Here is a 19429-nt window from a genome sequence, read left to right on the forward strand (position 1 = left end):
TTGTGGAAGGACACTGACAGACATACATTTTATAAAGACCCTCAGCGGTGAGCTCAGACCAAAGAACAGGACTCGATATTGGATATGGTTGCTCCCAAATGAGAAACAAAGGTATTTCTGGTGGTGGGGTCATATTGGTATATGAAGGTATGCATCTTGAATGCCCACTGGCAGAGTCAGTCCGGCCTCTGCAGAGAACAGCGGATCTGTGCGCGGGTAATCTTCTTGAACCTCTCCCAGTGAGATGGAGACTGAGGACTGACAGATCTAGGATCGTGCACAGGCCAACCTGGTTGGGTTTAGGCACTGTGAATGGGCGTTTTTGAATCTCTAAGCAGAGAGGGAGAGAACCTGAGCCAGAGGGGGCAGTAATGGACAAACTTCCCGAAGAGGAAGGTGGTAACCCGTATGGGAAACTGAAAATATACCCAAGGATCTTTTGTTATGGTCTGGCAAGCTTCCAGATGCAAAGAAATGTGCCTCCCAACTGGAGTTTCATGGGACTATTCCAGACCATCATTTGGGAGTCTTAATAGGGCATGGCTCCTGATGAGGAAGAAGCTGAGAGGGAGAGAAAACCCGGTTCTGTCGTTCTTTGCTGTTTGCTTTTCTGTTTGCAGGAGGACCATAGGGGAGCATTCTAGCTTTCTGGACTTCCTGCCCCAAAAACTGCAAAATAAAATGAAGGGTCTAGAACAATAATTTGACCTCTGAGCATGCAATGACTTAATGAAGGGGGGGAGGGCGCAGGCTGTAAACAAATTCTCTGTTAAAGTGCTGGCTTTCGCTTTTGTCAGCTCGTCAGCGGTGGAACTGTAAAAAAGTTCCCTACCCTCAAAAAGAAGGTGCAGAAGCTTCTCTTGGACATCCCTGGCAAACTCGGTATATGAAGCCATGCTTGGCAACAGGTATCAACACCAATCATGAGGCATCTCGCCAAAGTATTGATATGGTGGGCTGCAGATTCCGGTGAGTCCTGAACCAGAAACCTGGCATCCACCAGTCATGTTTTGAAATGGTCAAGTTTGTCTTGTGTAACATACTGTTCTATTTCGGATAATTACTTACACAATTGTAAATTGGCAGCAGCTAGAACAGCTTTGGCGTTAACCTGTCTGAGCTGAAGTGCCAAGTTTGAAAAAACTTCTTCCCCACTCCTTTCAACACCTTATCTTCCTTTGATAGGAGTTGAGAGGCTGTGTAGGTGGATGTGGACGTGTAAGACCTGGAATACAGAGAGGCAGCAGCCACAACTGCAGAAGGAATCAATGGAATTTCCTCTGCAGATTGAAGGCTCTAACTGGAGTCTATTTTTCTATTCCCCTATGTACCCGAATGAGGTTTTTTCCACAGCTTTAAAGCTTTTGCTAAGATGTGTTTCTGCAGGATAAGGCCTGAATGTTCAGGGCATTTCAAGGTTAGGACTCCCAAGAACATGGCCACTTCAGATGGAGGAAGCTCTGGATTTGAAATGTTCAATGTTAGGAATGATTTCTCTTTACTGCAGCTTTCCTTCCATCTTTATGGAACCCCCAAACATTTTGCTTTTATTTTTGAATCTGACCTTTACTTTTCACAGTGCAGTGAAGCCTTAAGCTTCACTACACTAGCCTTTGCTCAGGCTGTCAGTACTGGGAAGCCTTGCTTCCCTTGGTCGTGTTACTACGTTACTGCTTTTGGTTACTTTTGTATCACTTGTGGTTACTTTTTATCACTGTGCACAGCAGCTTACACTGCAGTACAATGGGGTGCATTTTTTGTTTTGCCCTAGACTAACACTAAGAGGATTTTTGGTTACTCTAGGTCTGCTAAAAGGATATGCTTGTGGTAGCAGTGGCTTTTTCCCACTTTTTGGGGATTTTCGTTTTAGCCTTACCGCGTTTACTGTGTTTGGCTACTAACTGTGGCTGCTGGCCAAACATGGCCGTGCCATGAGAGCTTTCACTTGTCCTTTTGCCATCTTGTTCTTTAGCCTTCTTCCTGGTCTGAGAGGCCAGGAAAATCCTTATAAGGACTTCCAGTGCCTGGGAAAGCAGAAGCTTTTGGCAGGCTACTGGAGGGCTGTGTGTGTTTGCTGGCAGGATGTGGGCTGGGTCTGTCTGACCCCAATCCACAAACTGCTTTCAGTGTGTCCGAGAGGAATGCATGAATGACCCTCCAGTGGTCCTGATTGGACCACAGCTTGGGTGTATGTGTGGGCTAGTCCTGCTATTGGTTAGTGAGAGCAGCATCTCTTACCTGGCTTTTAGGGTAAGAAGAGGACCCCTGCACCCATTCTTCGGAGATTCTGGAGAAACCTGAAAGAGCCAAGTATCGTGTTCCAACTGTGAGACCTGCAAAGAAACCCAAGACCTGACTGAAGGAGGCCTGGCAAACTACTTCAGCTGCTGTCCTGGAGGAGCCCTGTCTTGCTCGTGATCTTTAGCAGTCCTCCAAAGGAGCTGTGACCCTTGGAGTGGAGGGACCATCCATTACTGACGTCTGCTCGGTGGCCTGCCAAAGCAAGCCTTCGGAAGTGTCCTGTGGCTGATCAGCTTCGTTTCTGGTCTACCAAGCTGCAGGTGTCACCATACCAAGTTTCTGCCCGAAACTTGGGAGATCCTCAGCTGGCCCTATGAGACTACCTCCTGCGGAATTTTGGCGTCCTAGCATTGAGGGGACCCGAGATAGGAGGGAAAGTCCGACTGCAGAGTCCTTTTGTGTCGCCATGTTGCAGTGACCACCATCCGAAATAGCTTACCTGACCAGAGTCCAGTCCCGAGAGGGGTGCAGCATCAAGTTTTGCTGCATTCTTCAATCGAGAGTACTTGCAACAGTGAAAGAAACCAACCGGACATCAGCTCAAACCTGCAACCCCTGTGAATCAAAGACTGCGACCGACATTTGGCGGGAAAAGCAACGTCTGACCCTCTTCCTTTGTTCTGCCAAGTCTGGGGAAGAATCAGAGTACAGTGGGTAAGTTACAGAGTCTTGCCTACCCCTACAGTCCCATTATAAATCAATGGGCTTATAATAAACCTTAATTATCACACATTTGGCTTTGCCATTGCTTGCTTGCGCAAGAGATCTGACTATTGCGGCTACTTTTGGGCATTAGTCTAACTTGAACCTTAACCCTAAGAACCGTTCACTGGACCCCAGAGACCCTACATTTGTTTTGCCTTGCCTCCTAACCTCTGTGGAACTTTAACCTATACTATTGGGCAAAGGCCCCAGACAACTTAGGGCTGGACAGTTTTAGCCAGGGATCATCTCTGTGGACCTTTTTGTGCATAATACTATTCTAACCTTTCCTTTGCAGGAGATTCTGATGTGTATTACGCCCTATAACAAAGTGCATGTATATATGTATTTAGTTTGATAGTGTTGTGTAATAGGTCTATCTGCTAGTAGTCATATTTCAATAGTGTGTTTTGGCCATAAATAAAAAATACATTTTATACATCCTGTCTAAGTGTGATCAGTAATTCCCATTGTGTGACATCATTGTGGACCCCTTTCCAGCTCACCACCTCTGAAGAACTTAGCCTAGACCTCCTGTCACTGCTACTTAAACTGGTTTGGCTACAGCTTCCCAGAGTTATCTCTGTCACAATATAGGTTGGCCTCCTATACATCTGTCCACCAGACCAGAGTATATATAATCAGTCCTAACATTCAAGTACGACATTAAATCAAACACTTGGCCATGAAGCACCCTAATTCAGGATGATGCCTCCTCCTCATCCTCCTGTGCATCCACTGCACCTTTATCGGGAGGGATGTCTACAGGGTCCACTGCATTTGTGGCAGTGGCTCAAGATCCTTTGGTCCAGGAGGCCATTCCACCGGATCCGAGGAGGTGACGGTACAGGCTGAATTTCCAGCAGCCTTGGAGGTTCCTGAGGCTGAGTAAAACGTTCCCTGAAGCGGTTCCACAGTGCATCAGAATTTGGAACTTGCTGAAAAAGCATCCTCTGAGGACTGCCTTGTCTTGGTTGTGGAGTCAGAACTGGTCTGCTTAATGAATTCTGCCATGCAAGGCCCCCCCAGTCATGGATCAACATAATGTAACAGTGGGGAGGTGGTGGGGGAGAGACTGTTGGTGGTAAGGACATTCTTGTTTGAGGAGTCCAATACACACTTGGGCTAAAGGGGTCAGTTCCCAAAGACGCATAAGGCATGGGCTTGGTGCCAACTGATGTAGTGGTTGAGCGAGTTGACAAAATGGCTGATGTCACAGCCTGAGGAGCTGCCATGTTGAGGCCCTCTGTGGCAGAGTGCATCACAGGCTTTTCTGAAACCATTAACATTGTGGCCAATGTCTTAGGAGCTTTCAGTGGTTTGGACACTTGGATTTAGGGTATTTGACAGACCATTGACCGCTTAACACCCTTGGCATGGCTGGTGTTTTGATTAGCCTCATTTTGAGTAACACTGGATTTTACACCAGTTTCATTAGCCCCCAGAAAGCGATTCTTGGCTTGGCAGGTAGTAGACATGGCCCCTTTTTGGTGTTTAGTCCCAAGGATTGGGACCTGGGAGGAGCCTCCAGTATTCAGTTTAGTCACTGAATGGGGTACCTCAGGGCGATCCCCAGAGGTGCTAGAGTCAATATGACTCCTCCCAACACAAGATGAGCTTGGGAAGGGGTTACCTGACCAGGGTGGGGTGCTCTGAAAAGCAAAGTACTAATCAGATGACTTCTCTTTCCCTTGAGGCACTCTCTCAGGTGGACCGGAGGAAGGTGTTGGAAAACATCTTCCCATCTGGCGAGTCTTCTCTCAATTGCTCGAACTGAGCGGGAATCGCAGGAGAAACAGGAATTCCAGTGATGTTCCGGACCCAAGTACTCTAGGTTATGAGGGTCTGCTGTGCTTACCGACACTCACAGGATACACACAACACAACCCTTTTGCTCCCGCATAGGAAAATAAAACCGCAGGACCCGGGCAGCAATTAATGAAGGACAAAAAAAGCAGGGAGAAAAAAAAAATAAAGTCCTGCCGGCGCCATGCGTGTCTGTTCCTGACAGTGCTGAGAAAAGGACTGAAGGGCAATGCGCAGGGCGGGCTCAAAAAAGTGGGGGAGCAGCCCAATGCACACTGGCACTCGTGTAAAAAAAAAAAAGAATGTTTTGGGGGCTAAAAAAAAGTGTGCTCCAGTCCCATCCCGACAGACAGATTATCCGAGAAATATGGAGGAAAGGTGGCAGGACATAGGAGTATGTATATAGGGCCATTCTACACCGTCAAGTACACATTGTGAAGCAAATGAACAGTCATTGGGACATTCTAACTACAATGGTTTGAGTACCCAGCTTTCAATGGCAATAACTGCCAAACATGCTAACACCGGAGCAGATCATGGCAACGACAGGTACATGGCAGCAATACCTGCAGCCTGATGTGCCATATTATGCAACTACCCAGGCACCTCGCTCGATACAAAGCAAATTAAATGTACTACCTGAGATAAGGTGTGAATCGTTGGCAAATTGTGTAATTCTAAAAGCATACGAAGGCAGAGCCTGCCAAATGCCTATCCAAAAGCCACAACTGTTGGCTTCCCAATGTGTGTTTTTTAATGGCAAGGATCAGTTTCCCATCACAGACGTTTATTAACATCTCTCTCAAGGAGACTTTTATATGCAGAGTGATAGGAATAATGCAGGTTTTAGTTGTGCCCAGCTAGACCCAATTTATGTCAAATGCAAAACGATTCAGTTTGGGCAATCGGAGGACACTTTAGAAGTGTTTCATTAAAAGAAAATGTAATATAATACTTTAAAGAGTATGAACATATTTATTAGAGGCATGGCATTTGATTCCTATATATAAACTAAGCCTCAGCTACTATATACTTTGTTTTTCTAGGAATCAGAAAGGCACTGTAGAAGAGTGTGCATCATTACATACCGAATGAGTCTCCTTGATCTCCGCAGATAGGTGTGTAATGTTATTGACCTGCTTCTTTGGTGTGTCGGGTTCAGGCTTCTGAACTTTTGGCTCAGGTTTACTTTCTTTGGCTTGTGGTTTTACAAAAGGTTTCTTAGGACTGTGCTTGGGGGGTGGTGGCATTCGTGCAAGTGATGAAGGCAATGGCACAGCATCTTCTTCTGGCTCTAATGGAGGCAGCGCTGCATCAGCCTTGACCTGGTAGCCATGGTAATAATTGCGCACCTCCCCGTTACTACGGCTTGTTGGGTTATGGCTTGGCAGAGGTTTCGTTGCTATTTCCTCCTTCAGCAGTGCTTTATAAGGCTGAGGCTTGACGTCATCTGACTTTATGTTCTCTCTTGGTGGACCATTGTCTTCATTTATGTAAAAGCTGTCACCAGGGCTGGAGTTTTTTCTTTTCAGATTTACAGGAAGTGATGGTGGTGTAGGCTTCCGCTTCTCTTCTGGTGTTTGCGGGGGCGTAGTACCTTTTCTATAAAAATGGGGTGACTCTTTGGGTGAGGGTTGTTTTTGTGGGACCTTTTCTTCAGGGATCTCTTTCATTTCCAAAACATCCTGGAACTTCTGTCTAATGTAATCAGGGCCTGAAAAATTGGTAAAACAAAACAAATAACGGATCAGCCAATGCATTTGAAATAACTGATAAATTATGAATATTTAAGGAGATATTCACTACGTATTAGCAAATAAAATATACACTCATCACCGATATGAACAATATATGTCCATAAATTTGGCTACGGTTTCTTCACATTACTGATTTTCTTACCAATGGGATGCAAAAAAGACAGCTGAAACAATACATAAGCTATAATGCATTAGGATCAGCTCTCGTGGTCCAACATGTCACGAGAACCCCAAAAAGACCATATGTGACCAACAATGGAGAATTGTTCTGCTAATGATACATTATTAAACTACCGGAAGGTTAATCACAACACAAATTCTGCAAAGAGTCCTTGAATCAATGTACATTCTTGTTGAATATTTCATATTCTGAGAGGTGGAAGATAGGAATGTAGGAAGAATGGGATCTTAGGGACTAGTCTTGAGGTTGGGGCGAGGAAAGCAGTAGGAGAGGGGAGAATGAGGGTCTAGTTTAAGAGAGGGTGAGAGCAACAAAACAGGGCCTTTGTTCATAGGTATACAAAAATTGATAAATGCAAGCACATCAAAATTAAAAGACACACAGCTTTGCCTAATTTGAAATGCTTTAAAAAACAGGCAACATTTTAAGCAGCAAAACTTGCTGGATAGAGACGTGAATAGAGATGTTTTCACTGCTGAAGTTTTCTCAGCAGCGGACAGTATGGGGTAAAGGTTCTATCTGAACTTAATTTAGCTTAAAAATCCAGATGCCCATCACTTGGCACAAACTTGGCATGCATACTAATGAATATTTATTTATTGATTTTATTTATAAAGCACACTAAACCCGGAGGCATCAAGGCGCTGTTACATAACCAGTTTCTCCAGTGAAATTAAGTGAACAGCCATATTTTGAGGGCCCTTCTCTAAACCCGGATCAATGTTCAGCTCTCAAGACAGTCCGTTCCATTGATTTGCTGCAAAGGTGGGAAAGCTTGCACCTCCTGCTTTGGCTCGTTTGAATTCCGGTTGGGCTAGTCGTTGTGAGTAGGTAGATTTCAGTGGCCTGGCCGAATGGACTCTGGTGATTTTGTCCACCAAGTACAGTGGGCAGTGTTGGATAGACATTTGTGTGTAATAGATAATGTTTTGAAAACGATTCTTTCTTGAATAGGTGGCCAATGAGTCTCTCTTCTAGCGAATGAGATGTGCTCCCATTTCGGGATAGTCAGAGCAGGTCGGAGGGCGTTGTTCTAGAATACCTGTATCTTTTGTATGCTCTGCGCCAATCTGCCTCGAAAAGTGCATTGCAATAGTTGAGCCTGGCCCAGATAACAGCTCAGGCACTTGTGAGGCAACTGTCTTGAGATAGGAAGGCTCCAGATGCATTAATCAATTTTGTTTTGTAGGCAGCAGAGGAGGCAATGGTGTTCATTTGGAAGGTGAGTGAGAGGGTGTCGTCAGGATACACTCTGTGTCTTCACTGAGGAGGATACTGGGATTTTACGTGCCGTCAATATTGAAGGAGGCACATTTGGCGTTGAGCTTCATCATCACTGCCAAACAGTCTACAAGGAGGATCTCTTTCTTATCGTCATTCAGACAGAGTCGGTGGGTGGCCATGCAAGCATAGATTGTTGAGTATGCCATGTTTAGGGTCCGAGTGTCTTCAGAGTAGTTGCCAGAGAGGAGGAGGAGGAATCGGGTGCCATCTGCATAATTAATGTAAGAAATGCAGATTGAGTCTAGTAGGTAAAATAGGGTTTTGGGGACTGTTATATAGGGTCAGGGAGACACACGACACTGGGGGCACTCCGCATGAGATCGGTGCTGGGGGGGGTGCTGGTGCTATCTGCGAACACTCAGGTGGTTCTGCCCTCCAGAAAGGAGGCGACCCAGTTAGTGGCTTCAGTGGTGAGATGTTGGCATATGATTTGGTGGTCAACCGATTAAAATGCAGCCGGGAGGTCAAGGAGAAGGTGGAGTGCAGGCTTCCCGTCCTCTCTGATCTCATCGAGCTGGTTACTCAGGTCGAGCAAGGCAAATTCCGTTCCATGACCTGGCTGGAAGCCAGATAGGCAAGTTCCCAGGATGTGGTTGGTCTCCAAAAATGACTGAATTTGGATGTATGCCCCTCTGTCCAGTATTTTCAGGATAAAAGGGACAGCTGATCAGTCGGTAGTTGTTAGGGGCAGCAGGGTCTAGTGAGGTTTGTTTTTTTAGAAGTGGAAGTACCAAAGCTTCCTTAAGGCTTGAAGGGATGAGGGCAGAATTGAAAGGAGGTATTGATAAATCTAGTATTGAAGGGGAATAACATTTCTGAGCAATCCTTGATGATAGTGGAAAGACAGATGGTGCCTTTACATCTACAGGGTTTCAGGCCCTGGAAGACGGTAGCAACCTCCTGCTCAGAGATCATTTTGAAGCAGAATGCCTAGCCACAGGCCCCAGATGGCCGACAAGTGGTGGGAGCCATTTGAGGGTTCCTCAGTATTGAATGTTTGAGGCAGATTTTCTTGTGTAGGATATCAATTTTGTCCAACATGGAGTTGTGTATGTTTGTGGACCAGGTTTCGTTTTTGGAGATAGTGAGGGAGGAGGCTGCTGGGGCCTCAGGTTATCTTAAGGTGGCGAAGATGTCACGTGTGTTGGATTTGGCATTGGGAATTCTAGTGTTGGAGGAAGTGGATTTTGCCATGATGATGGATTGTCTATAGAGTATAGAAGCGGTAGAGAACAGAATCTTTTGGGTGTCTGTGGGTGCTTTCGTCCAATTAGTTTCTGCAAGACCTTTTTTGCACAGAGCTTTAGGAGTTATGGGGTAAACCTGTAGTTGACATGCCCGGATTGTTTAGTTTTGCGGGGGGATAATGGTGCAACGGAGTTGACTGCTGCTGTCAGAGTCAACTCTGATACAACTCAGCAAGGACGCTTGGTTGATTAGTGTGTAGGTGTTGTGGTTGGAGAGTCTGAAGGAGGGGAGTGATACAGTCTTTGGTGAGTTTGCAGGAGCTGCTGGCCAGTGTGGGTAGTAAGGGAGGGTGTATGTGTGCAGAAAGCTTGGCAGGTGTGATAATGAATGACACAATGTTGTGGTCAGACCACAGGCAAAGGGAGTTGGGAAAGATACCTGCCAGTTAAAGGGAAATAATAACAGGATGTCTGGCCCTCACACTAAACATGAAATAAAAAGAAAAATATATGGCAATTCAAAAAAATCAACAACATTCACAGTTTCTTGATAACCTCTCAATAACCTGGCCGAGTACCCTTCCCCAGGATTCAAAGTGAATTGTACTCCAATGTTCCAAAAAAAAACATGAAAAAAGGAAATCCCTATAGGTAAGATAGTTTCAGATCAGTTCTAGATATTTCAATGTCAATGTAAAGTTTTGTTAACAATAGTTCCAACAATAGCAAATCTTTTCTTCATGGAGAAATATGGACTTTGCATTTCCTCACAATAGCACCAATGGTATTTCCAGTCATGATGCTTTGCCACCACTTCCAGTAATCCAAGAATACTTGCCACAGTTCAAAAGAAATGCTACTTCTACAACTGTCGGTGAAACACAGTTCTTCGTTAACAGTTAATATGTCTTTAGTTACAAGATTAGGATTCACAGTGGTATCTTTGTCAGGATAACTTCACAGTGCTGCTGCTTCTACCTCAACAACTTCACTTCTACTAAAGTTTACCATGAGAATATTCTCCTTTGTTTCATAGTACTTCCCTTCGCTGGGCTACTGAAATGTTGCATCTCCTGCCAACCAGATATACCACCACAGCCTCAGTACTTTGTAATACCACCACACCTTCAGAATTTTGTGATTCTAAACAGGTTTTAGTTCAGACAAGATCTAGAGTAAGGCACTTCAACACCTCCCAAAAGGGAAGGCACTCTTCCTCTGAATATCTCTCTTCAAAAGGGGCAGCCTCTTTGCCTCTTGTCTGTCTGCCACAACAACTTAAGTGTGCCTGCATGACCCACATCTCTCTGTTGCTTAAAGTCTTTGGCAATATAGATTGTGTCATCTTCAAATAATATTCATGAGCAGCAAGTTTCCCTTGCTCAACTTTACCTTCATCTCTCTGCCAATTAGCTAAAATAATTACCCAGAACGCTAGGTGCCATTCTCTTGGCTCCAGATAATGCTTGCACACTTGTATCTTCGGCAACATTAAACTTTGATTGGGCTCACAGTCTTGTTTGGATTGTTTTCTGGCTTTAAGAAAGGCTGCTTTTCGTTTTAATAGGTGAATACTCTTGTCTTGGGCAATGCGTGCTCTCTATTCCACTATGTACACAATGTTTAAATGATGTACTTCTTTCATGAACATTCAATGTTCACGTGAATAAAAAAGGTAAAGGTCACTCTTTCTTTGAAAAGAAAAATTAGGCACATGCAACCACTTCTTCATATAGTTTACAATGTTTAAAGTATTCAACAATGGCGTTCTGCAGCGTTTGCTCTTCACGCGAGTGAAAAGAGAAATCACTAATCACCCACAATTGCTACTTTCTCATTGTCTCATTGTTTAAAGTTCAACGAACAACTTCAGCTCACTTCTGCTTATATGCAAGTGAATATAAGACGACAGTGTTGCCGGCAGTGCACACGCAAGGAATCATAATGCCAGGTTTGACTCACCGGCTTCTGTTTGGGCGACCAGGACCTTCACAGAACAAGCAGTTGAAATCTGGTGCATTAACGTTCTGGCATCCCTTTGTTTCTCCCCTTCTGCCTGGATTGCAGACACTGTGTCTTGTTCTTTCTGTCTCTGCTACTACAGCATGCACTCCAGTCACAGTTCCAGCTCCTCCTAATTGCCTGCACCTAAGGGGTCCTTCTATGCCTCCCAGGTTCCTTCAGGTGTGGGCTGTAAGGCTTAATTGTCCGACTACTCCTACAGCATAACTCCTTTAGTCCTCTTCTTCATCCGAGTACTTGTGGAAATATGGGACTTGTCGTTCTGTACAACAAACTCAGCTGTTTTAAGCAACTTCTTCTTTTAAGGGTAGATTTCCCTTACAATAAGTACAAGATGAGCCTTTAGAACTGGTTGTTACAGAGGAAGACAATTGACATAAGGCAATATTTCTAGATTCCTTCACATTATACTTTTGGGAGTAAGGAGGATTGTTATCCCGAAATGCCTCAAAGAGTCTTTCTGTTATTAAGGTTTGTTCAGGTTTTATGGTATTTGTGCCCAGAGCCACATATTGTATATGTGGTACAGATACATCATACTGGCAATAAGTCAATACCTGCTTTGGCAATCTTGAAAGGTGTTCCCTTTCAAAGGACACATACTGCGTCTCACCCCACGGAATCTCCTCACCACCCCGGGCCTTGTCTCCTCCCAGGTGATCCTCCCACAGTACAGCACCCCCAACGTCAGGATCAGGAAGCGCCTTTATGCCGGGGTTCAGTGAGGGATCTGTAGCGGGCTGTATTCTCCGGTATATGCCTGTGTTCCAAACAGCCTGAGTGTTGCTGGCCAGTGCCCTCTTCCCTGCTCCTCCTTCGCCTACCCACTTCCCCTTCACATTTTAGCATCCATGTAGTTTCCTATGCAGGTGCTAAGGGTTTTTTAAAACTAACAAAAATTACAAATGATGACCTTACGGTGTGGCGCCAAACCTTCCGAACTCAGGTTCCCTATTAACGACGTCATGGTCATCAGAGAAAATGGATTTCAAAAACTAGCTAGGGCGCAGCGCCAAGGAGCACCGCAAGGTAACTGTAAAAAAGAAATTAAACACGCTTATCACCTGCGTAGGAAATTACACAGGTGTTAATGGCGATCCAACCCGCAGCGGTGGCCCGAGATGGCCAGTAGAACAGCTTACTTACCAACTGGTAACATTGTTTTGACTGGCTGTTCCTCCAAAGTATTCCACATCTTTGACATGTAATGTCCACAGCTGTGTAGTTCGGATACTTTTTCGGCAGAGGATGTCCTGCGTCAATAACATCGGGTCGATGTCCATCGAAGGCCTCCATCGAGGGCGACGTCACCGGATGTTATAAACAGGATGCACAGCACCCTTAGCCTCAGTTTATGTTTTTTCCCCCCATAACGTTTGGCACCAATCCAATGCCTGCTTGACTGCACATAGCCTTGAGGGAACGTAAGCTGCAATCGCATAGGACATTCTCCAGAGGGGCGGGCTGGGAGGGAGATGTGGAATACGTTGGAGGAACATCCAGTCGAAAGTAAGTTACCATATGGTAAGTAACTTGTTCTTCAAATGGATTGTGTCCTCCAACGTATTCCACATCTTTGACAGACTCCCAAAGCAGTACCAGAAAAAGAAGGAGGAGGGAAAAGAATTTAGAGTACCCAATCAGATGGCAGAATAGAGAACCGCCTTACCAAAGGTCATATCTTGACTATGGATCATATCCAGGGAGTAATGTTTAACAAAGGTGTGGCTAGAAGCCCATGTGGCCGCATCACAAATATTCCTAATAGGAACACCCCGTTGGAGGGCTGTGGAAGTAGCCACGCCCCTAGTGGAATGAGCTTGCAACCCTTCAGGAAGGTCCTTACCCGCCAATCAGTAACACTCAGTAATGGTGAGGATAATCCACCTGGACAAGGTCTGTTTGGTAATGGCCTGGCCCAATCGGTGTCCAGCATATGCCACAAAGAGATGATCGTCCACTCTGAACCTGGACATCTTAGAAATATAAAAGCTCAGAGCTCTCCTAGGATCCAACCTATAGAGTCGCTCCTCTTCCTTACTAGGATGAGGATAGAAAGAAGGAAGAACTACTTTCTGGCTCAAATGAAATTGAGATACTACCGTAGGTAGAAAGGAAGGACGTATACTTAGTACAACACTGTCCTTGTGGAACACAGTAAAGGGCGGCTTAGATGAAAGTGCCTGCAATTTACTCATTCTGCGAGCGGAAGTAACCAAGAATTCTGTCTTGAAGGACATTAATCTCAAAGGACAAGAGTGCAAAGGCTCAAATGGAGCACCCATTAGAAATTTCAAAACCAAATTCTAATCCCAAACCGGCACCTGGAAAAGGGACGGCGGGAAAACATTAGTCAGTCCTTTAAGAAATTGAGAAATCAAAGGAATCTTAAAGTAAGAACATTCAGATGAGCGCTTAAATATAGACAGCGCCGCCAGGTAACCTTTAATGGTACCTACTTCAAGGCCCCTGTGGGCCAAAGAAAGTAAGAAAGACAAAACCATAGGAATGGAACACTGAAAAGGGTCAACATTTTGTCTTCTGCACAAGACGCAAAACTTAGCCAATGGTAACGGTACAGGGATTTTGTTGCTGGCCTTCTGGCTGAAAGCAACACCTCCATCACATCATCCGGGAGGTCCCAATCCTTATATATCAACCTTTAAGAAACCAATCGTGAAGGTTGAGAGTCCTGACCTCTGGATGTAGAACCTGATCCCACCCCCCCCATTCGCGAGAGCAGATCCTCTCTGTAGTGAAGACGGCGTGGAGGGCAGATGGACATTTCTAGAAGGCCCGGGTACCAGGTTCTCCTGGCCCAATCCGGAGCAATGAGGATCATGTGGGATCCAAACCTCCGTAACCTCTAACACTTGAGGAATGACGGGAACTGGAGGAAACGCATACAGCATTGGGAATGGCCAATCCACTACGAATGCGTCTCCTAAGGCTCCTCTTGGAGGAAATCTCTTGCACTTCCGGTTGGCACTGGTGGCAAAGAGATCCACTTGAGGGGTTCCCCAAAGGGCAAAGATCTCAAGGAGGACTTCCTGAGCCAATTCCCACTCGTGAGAGATCGTGCTCTGCCTGCTCAGAGCGTCCGCCGCCCCTTTTTCGTCTCCGGCCAGATGAACTGCCGAGAGAGAATGGCTGGCCCAGAACCAGAGCTGCATTGCCTCCCTGCACAACGGGAGTGACCCTACCCCCCTTTTTTGTTGAGGTAATGCATAGCCACTGTGTTGTCCGTCATGATCAGGACACTCTTCCCCCGCACTAATGCAGAAAACCCTTCAGGGCTAGCTTGATGGCCCTCAGCTCTAAAAGATTTAGGTGGAGTTTGGACTCCAACGGAGACCAACGACCACTGGCGGTCAAGTCGTCGGCATGAGCGCCCCATCCTGTGAGGGAAGCATCCGTCACTACAGTCACCTCTGGCCATGGTTGCCAATACGGCTCCCCCTTCATCGGGTTCCTCTCGTTTGCCCACCACAGAAGGTCCTGTGAGAGAGTGGAATCTGAACGGGATCCGACATCTTGCCCGAGAACTGCGACCACTGCATCCTGAGGACCCATTGCAGGGATCTCATTTGCAGCCTGGCTTCTGGCACCAGAAAAATGCAGGATGCCATGAGGCCAAGCAACCTTAAGAATTCAAAAGCCGGGAGACTCTGGGCATGTTTTTCACCATCTGCAAAATGTGATGAGCCCTTACCTTGGGAGGCGAGCACTTCCACAAAGACGTGTCCAACATAGCCCAGACGTACTGGAGCTGCTGGGAAAGTGTCACATGTGACTTCTTGAAATTGAGGGAGAAGCCCAGCTTGTGGAGGGAGCAGCAGGTGAGGCCGAGATGATCCAACGCTTGCTCGCGAGAACGTGCTCGGATCAGCCAGTCGTTCAGGTAGTTGTAGACGTGAATCCCCCCCTCGACTGAGATACGCTACCACCACCACCGTCATCAGCTTGTTGAAGATCCTCGGGCGGAGGTCAATCTGAATGGCAGAACCGGAAACTGAAAGCGCGAGTCGCCAGCGGCAAACCTCAGGTACTACCTGTTCTTCGATTGAATCAGCACATGAAAGTAAGCATCCCGAAGGTCCAGAGACACCAACCAATCCTGAAGTTTAAGTGCCTGGAGAACTTGAGAAAGAGTGACCATCTTGAACTTGTCCTTCCTGAGAAGTTTGTTCAACCAGAGCAAGTCCAGGATGGGTCTCAATCCACTCGTCTTTCTATGGAATCAAAAAATAAGGTGAATACCATCCCTTGTTCGATAACGCCTTTCTCTAGCATGGTCAAGATATCCTGCACATGGAACGGCTCGGGAAGCTTCAAAGAGAGATTTCCTTGTGGATTGTCGTGAGGCCACTGCAGGACGGGAAGGCAGTAGCCGTGGGCTATTGTATCCAGAACTCACACATCCGAAGTAATGGCTCGCCACTCTTCGAGATGCTGAGACAGTCTGTCCCCAACCGACGAACCATGGGACATGGCTTCACGACTGTTTTGGAGCAGCTGCGGCAACACCTGAAAGCAAAGAGGCATCTGCCTGAGCGGCTTTGGCACCTCTATTTCCCTGACCACCACGGGTACTTTTCCGCTGATCCCTTTGACTGGCGACTCCTCTCGTTCTACCAAAGGAGGTGTAGTAACGAAAAGAACCTCCCCTCCACTGCTGTCCCCTAGGAAGAAAAGGAGGAGGTTGACGCACAGCTGCGCTTAAAGATGTTGCTGCAGCTTTTGAGGTCTGCAACCTCTCAAGGCTCTCGTCAGCCTTGCTGCCAAACAAATGCGCGCCATCAAAGGGCATGTTCAAAAGACAGGCTTGCACATCTGGGGCAAACCCTGACTTCCGCAACCACGCAAACCTGCGTATAACAGTGCTCGCAGCCATGGACCCGCTCACACTGTCGGCCATGTCCAAACCCGACTGAAGGGATTCACACATGGCATCCTTGCCATCTTGCACGACAGCAAGGAACCCATCCCTATCTTCGCCCTCGGGAATGCGCTCAGCCGCAAGATAAACAATTCCACAGAGTGTGTGAAAATCTTGCCAAGGCACAAGTGGAGTTGGCTGATTTCACAGAAAACACCTTGCGTGCCCCACCGAAGCGTTTGTCATCCCTAGCCGGAGGGATGGTAGGGTATGCCGCCTGCCTCGAGATGGCCGTAGCCGCCTGAACCACCAAACTCTCAGGAGTGGGGTGAGAAGATAAGCAGCTGGGGTCGCTACAGGAAGGGCAGTATTTTTTGGTCAACGATTTGTTAACATCTGGAAGAGATTCTGGTGACTGCCAAGCAGCCGCCACCCTTTTCTGTAAAGTGAGATGAAAAGGTAACACCGGGTCAGACGATGGACCTTGATCTAAAATGTCTGTTAGATCATCTTGCACAAAAGCTTCCGGAGGACTGGAGCAGCTCAGATATTCCTGACCCTAGCCATAAGTCTCCTGTAAGACGACTCTGCATGAGCCCCAGGCTAAGGCCTGCCAAATTCCACTTCTGGAGAAGTGTTCAAACTACTGGCATCATGAAGAGTCTGCCTCAACTCTTGCAAAGCTCCAGAAAAGACATGAGCCTCATCAGGCTCAATAGGGTCGACATCAAAGTCTGATCTTTCCTCCTCCTCATAAATGTCATCCAGAGGGCCTCCCAGACTTGGAAGTAGCCTTCCTAGGAGGATCCACAACATCAGGGATCTCCGAAGCTACATTTCGGCCAAAAAGCCTCAAAGTGGTCGAGGGCATCAACGGCTTTGGCGTCGACAAGGGTGCCAACGGCTGATATGAAGGCACTGCTTCAACTACTGTATCTGACGGACATGGCGCCACAGTCGACTTGGAGCCCTTAGCAAGATTCTGCAGTCTCGCGGGGGACAACGACCGAGACCTGGAAGCACGTCTCTTGCGACCATCCTGAGCCTTGTCCGCATGGGAGTTGGAAGGTTCCCGATGAGGATTACGCCGAGGACCCGAGCCCGAAGGCGTGCGAGCCACGGATCGAGACCAGTCCTTGACGGCTTCGTGAGAAGGCGCGGACCGAACTGTGCCCTGCGATTGAAAAATTGCCTCAACATCTTCTCCCTAAAGGCAGTCCATTCCTCCGGAGTCGAGGACTTCGTTGGGCAAGCCATTTTCCTCGAGGCACCATCCTCCGAGGAAGACGGGGAAGGCGACTGGTGACAGCGCTTCCTGGAATGCTGAGACTAGGAAGACGAATGGCGGGGACCGAGACCCCCAGAATCCTTCCGATGCGGAGAGTCACCCCTCAAATCATCGGTGGACATTCCCTTGGACTTGGAAGTACGTTTGGACTTATTGGGATTAGCACCCCTACCTACCTGAAGCTTTCCCTTACACTCCCGCAAGGCCTTAGCAGTCAGCAACTGGCATTTAGAACAGTCGTCAGTGTTGTGACTCTCGACCAAGCACCACAAACAAATGCGATCGGTTGTTGATCGACATTTTAGACTTAGAGTCCCGGCAAGTCCTGAAGCCAGACCGCGGAGTCGGAAGGGTCGAAGAAGAAGACCTCTTCACAAGGTAAAACACAAGGTGCGCCGAGTTTCCGAAGCAAACATGTTTGCGGAAAAAAACGGAACTGAGGCTACGGGCGCTTTGCGTCCTATTTATAACATCCTGTGACGTCGCCCTCGACGGAGGCCTTAGAGGGTCATCGACCCGATGTCATCAACGCAGGACGCCCTCTGCCGAAAATGTTTCCGAGTTACACAGCTGTGGACATTACATGTCATAGATGTGGAATGCGTTGGAGGACACAATCCATTTGAAATGGTACTGTTGCCTGCATTAAGGAATGCTTGCCTTATCTGGGCCTTTAACTTGGGCGGCGGAAGGTTACCGGTAGGGTTAGGAGTGTTGCTGTGGTGCTTAATGTTAAACCCATGTCAACCCAGGTTAGATTTTTTTATTTTTTACTTTTTAGGTGGTTACGGAGGGGATGGGAGGGGAGGCGGTGGAAAGCAGACATTTTTTAGGATAAGTTTTGTATTTTTTTATTTATATTTTTGGTGTAAAATAACCTAAAAAGGAGTTTAAAAAAACCTCTACAAAAACCACACACAAACAAAAATACAGCCAAGTACAACCATGCTCTACCTAGGCATCCTCAATTGTCTCAGAATTGAATTCAGAGCTATCGGCAAATAGCACTTCCTGCAGGTGAAAACACCACCTTCTAGAGACCTGCGTTGGCATGGAGGGTCCAACGCAGGGGCGGCAGAGGAAGTTGATGGATTACACAGTTGGTGGTAGTCCTGCTTCCTCTACAGCTTGTGGTGTTTCAGGTCCAATGCTGGGTTGAAGGGCATTGCAACAAAGCCAGATTGCCTGTTTATGGAATCTGGTCCTGAAATGGTTATCAATTTGCTTCCGGTGGTAACGAATCAAGTGGTTGACGAATGGTTCCATGTGTTAAAATTGCGGCAAAAAGGTAGTGGTTTCGCCGCCACAATCCACGTAAAGGATGCGGGGGACACCCCTGCAACCCCTGTAATCCTTAAATGGTGTAATGGGGTACACCTTTAACGGGCCAAACCACAACATTTTTGCCGCAATTTTTTTGTACAGGCGACAATTTTGCTGCGATTTTATCACCGCATACCTGACAAATATCGTGGTACCCAAGCTCTGCACAGGAACTGTAGAGAATCCTCTCATGCGAACCTTGCCACAAAACGTGCACTGTCCCTTTTCAATGTCAAAAAGTGGAGGGTCTCTGGGTACCTTGAAGTACTGCCAGCACTCAACTCCTGTGGCTGTACATTTTGGGTTGAGCTGGCTGCTCTTCCCATTTCACATCCTCTTTCTGCATGTTTTTTGGATCTCCAGGGACAGTGACAAGGTTGACCACTTCACCGCTGGAGAGTGCCTGGGGATATTGTGTCTCCATCTCCAGAACAAATAAAAATAAAACACAAATTACAAAAAAAGATAAATACATTCTTTAAGAGGGAATAAATACAACCAATAACTAGTATAAAATAAACAAACAGAAAACAAAGTACAACAAAAGGAGAGCACAAAGGGAAAAGGTTTGGGTTGAAATTCGTGGTCTTTGGATAAACAGGCTAGCCAAAGTGGGTACTGGAACTACCTGAATTTGTTTCCTAAGCAATGAGAAAATATAAGGTTTTCTGGAGCATATATATGTGATTTGAGATGTGT

At 46.6% G+C, this 19429-nt stretch overlaps 1 protein-coding gene across 1 annotated transcript in view; it reads right to left on the reverse strand.

Annotated features, from left to right (window-relative positions):
* Window positions 1–19429, reverse strand: part of JPH1 (junctophilin 1) — a 1083555-nt gene that overhangs the window by 158790 nt on the left and 905336 nt on the right. The window contains exon 4 of the mRNA XM_069621220.1: window positions 5898–6523. Within this exon, the coding sequence (XP_069477321.1) occupies window positions 5898–6523 (626 nt within the window). The remainder of the gene's footprint in view (window positions 1–5897; window positions 6524–19429) is intronic.

The sequence above is a fragment of the Ambystoma mexicanum genome, chromosome 5q (genome assembly GCF_040938575.1).
Source record: "Ambystoma mexicanum isolate Mex_15411 chromosome 5q, UKY_AmexF1_1, whole genome shotgun sequence".
In the NCBI taxonomy this organism is placed as follows: Eukaryota; Metazoa; Chordata; class Amphibia; order Caudata; family Ambystomatidae; genus Ambystoma; species Ambystoma mexicanum.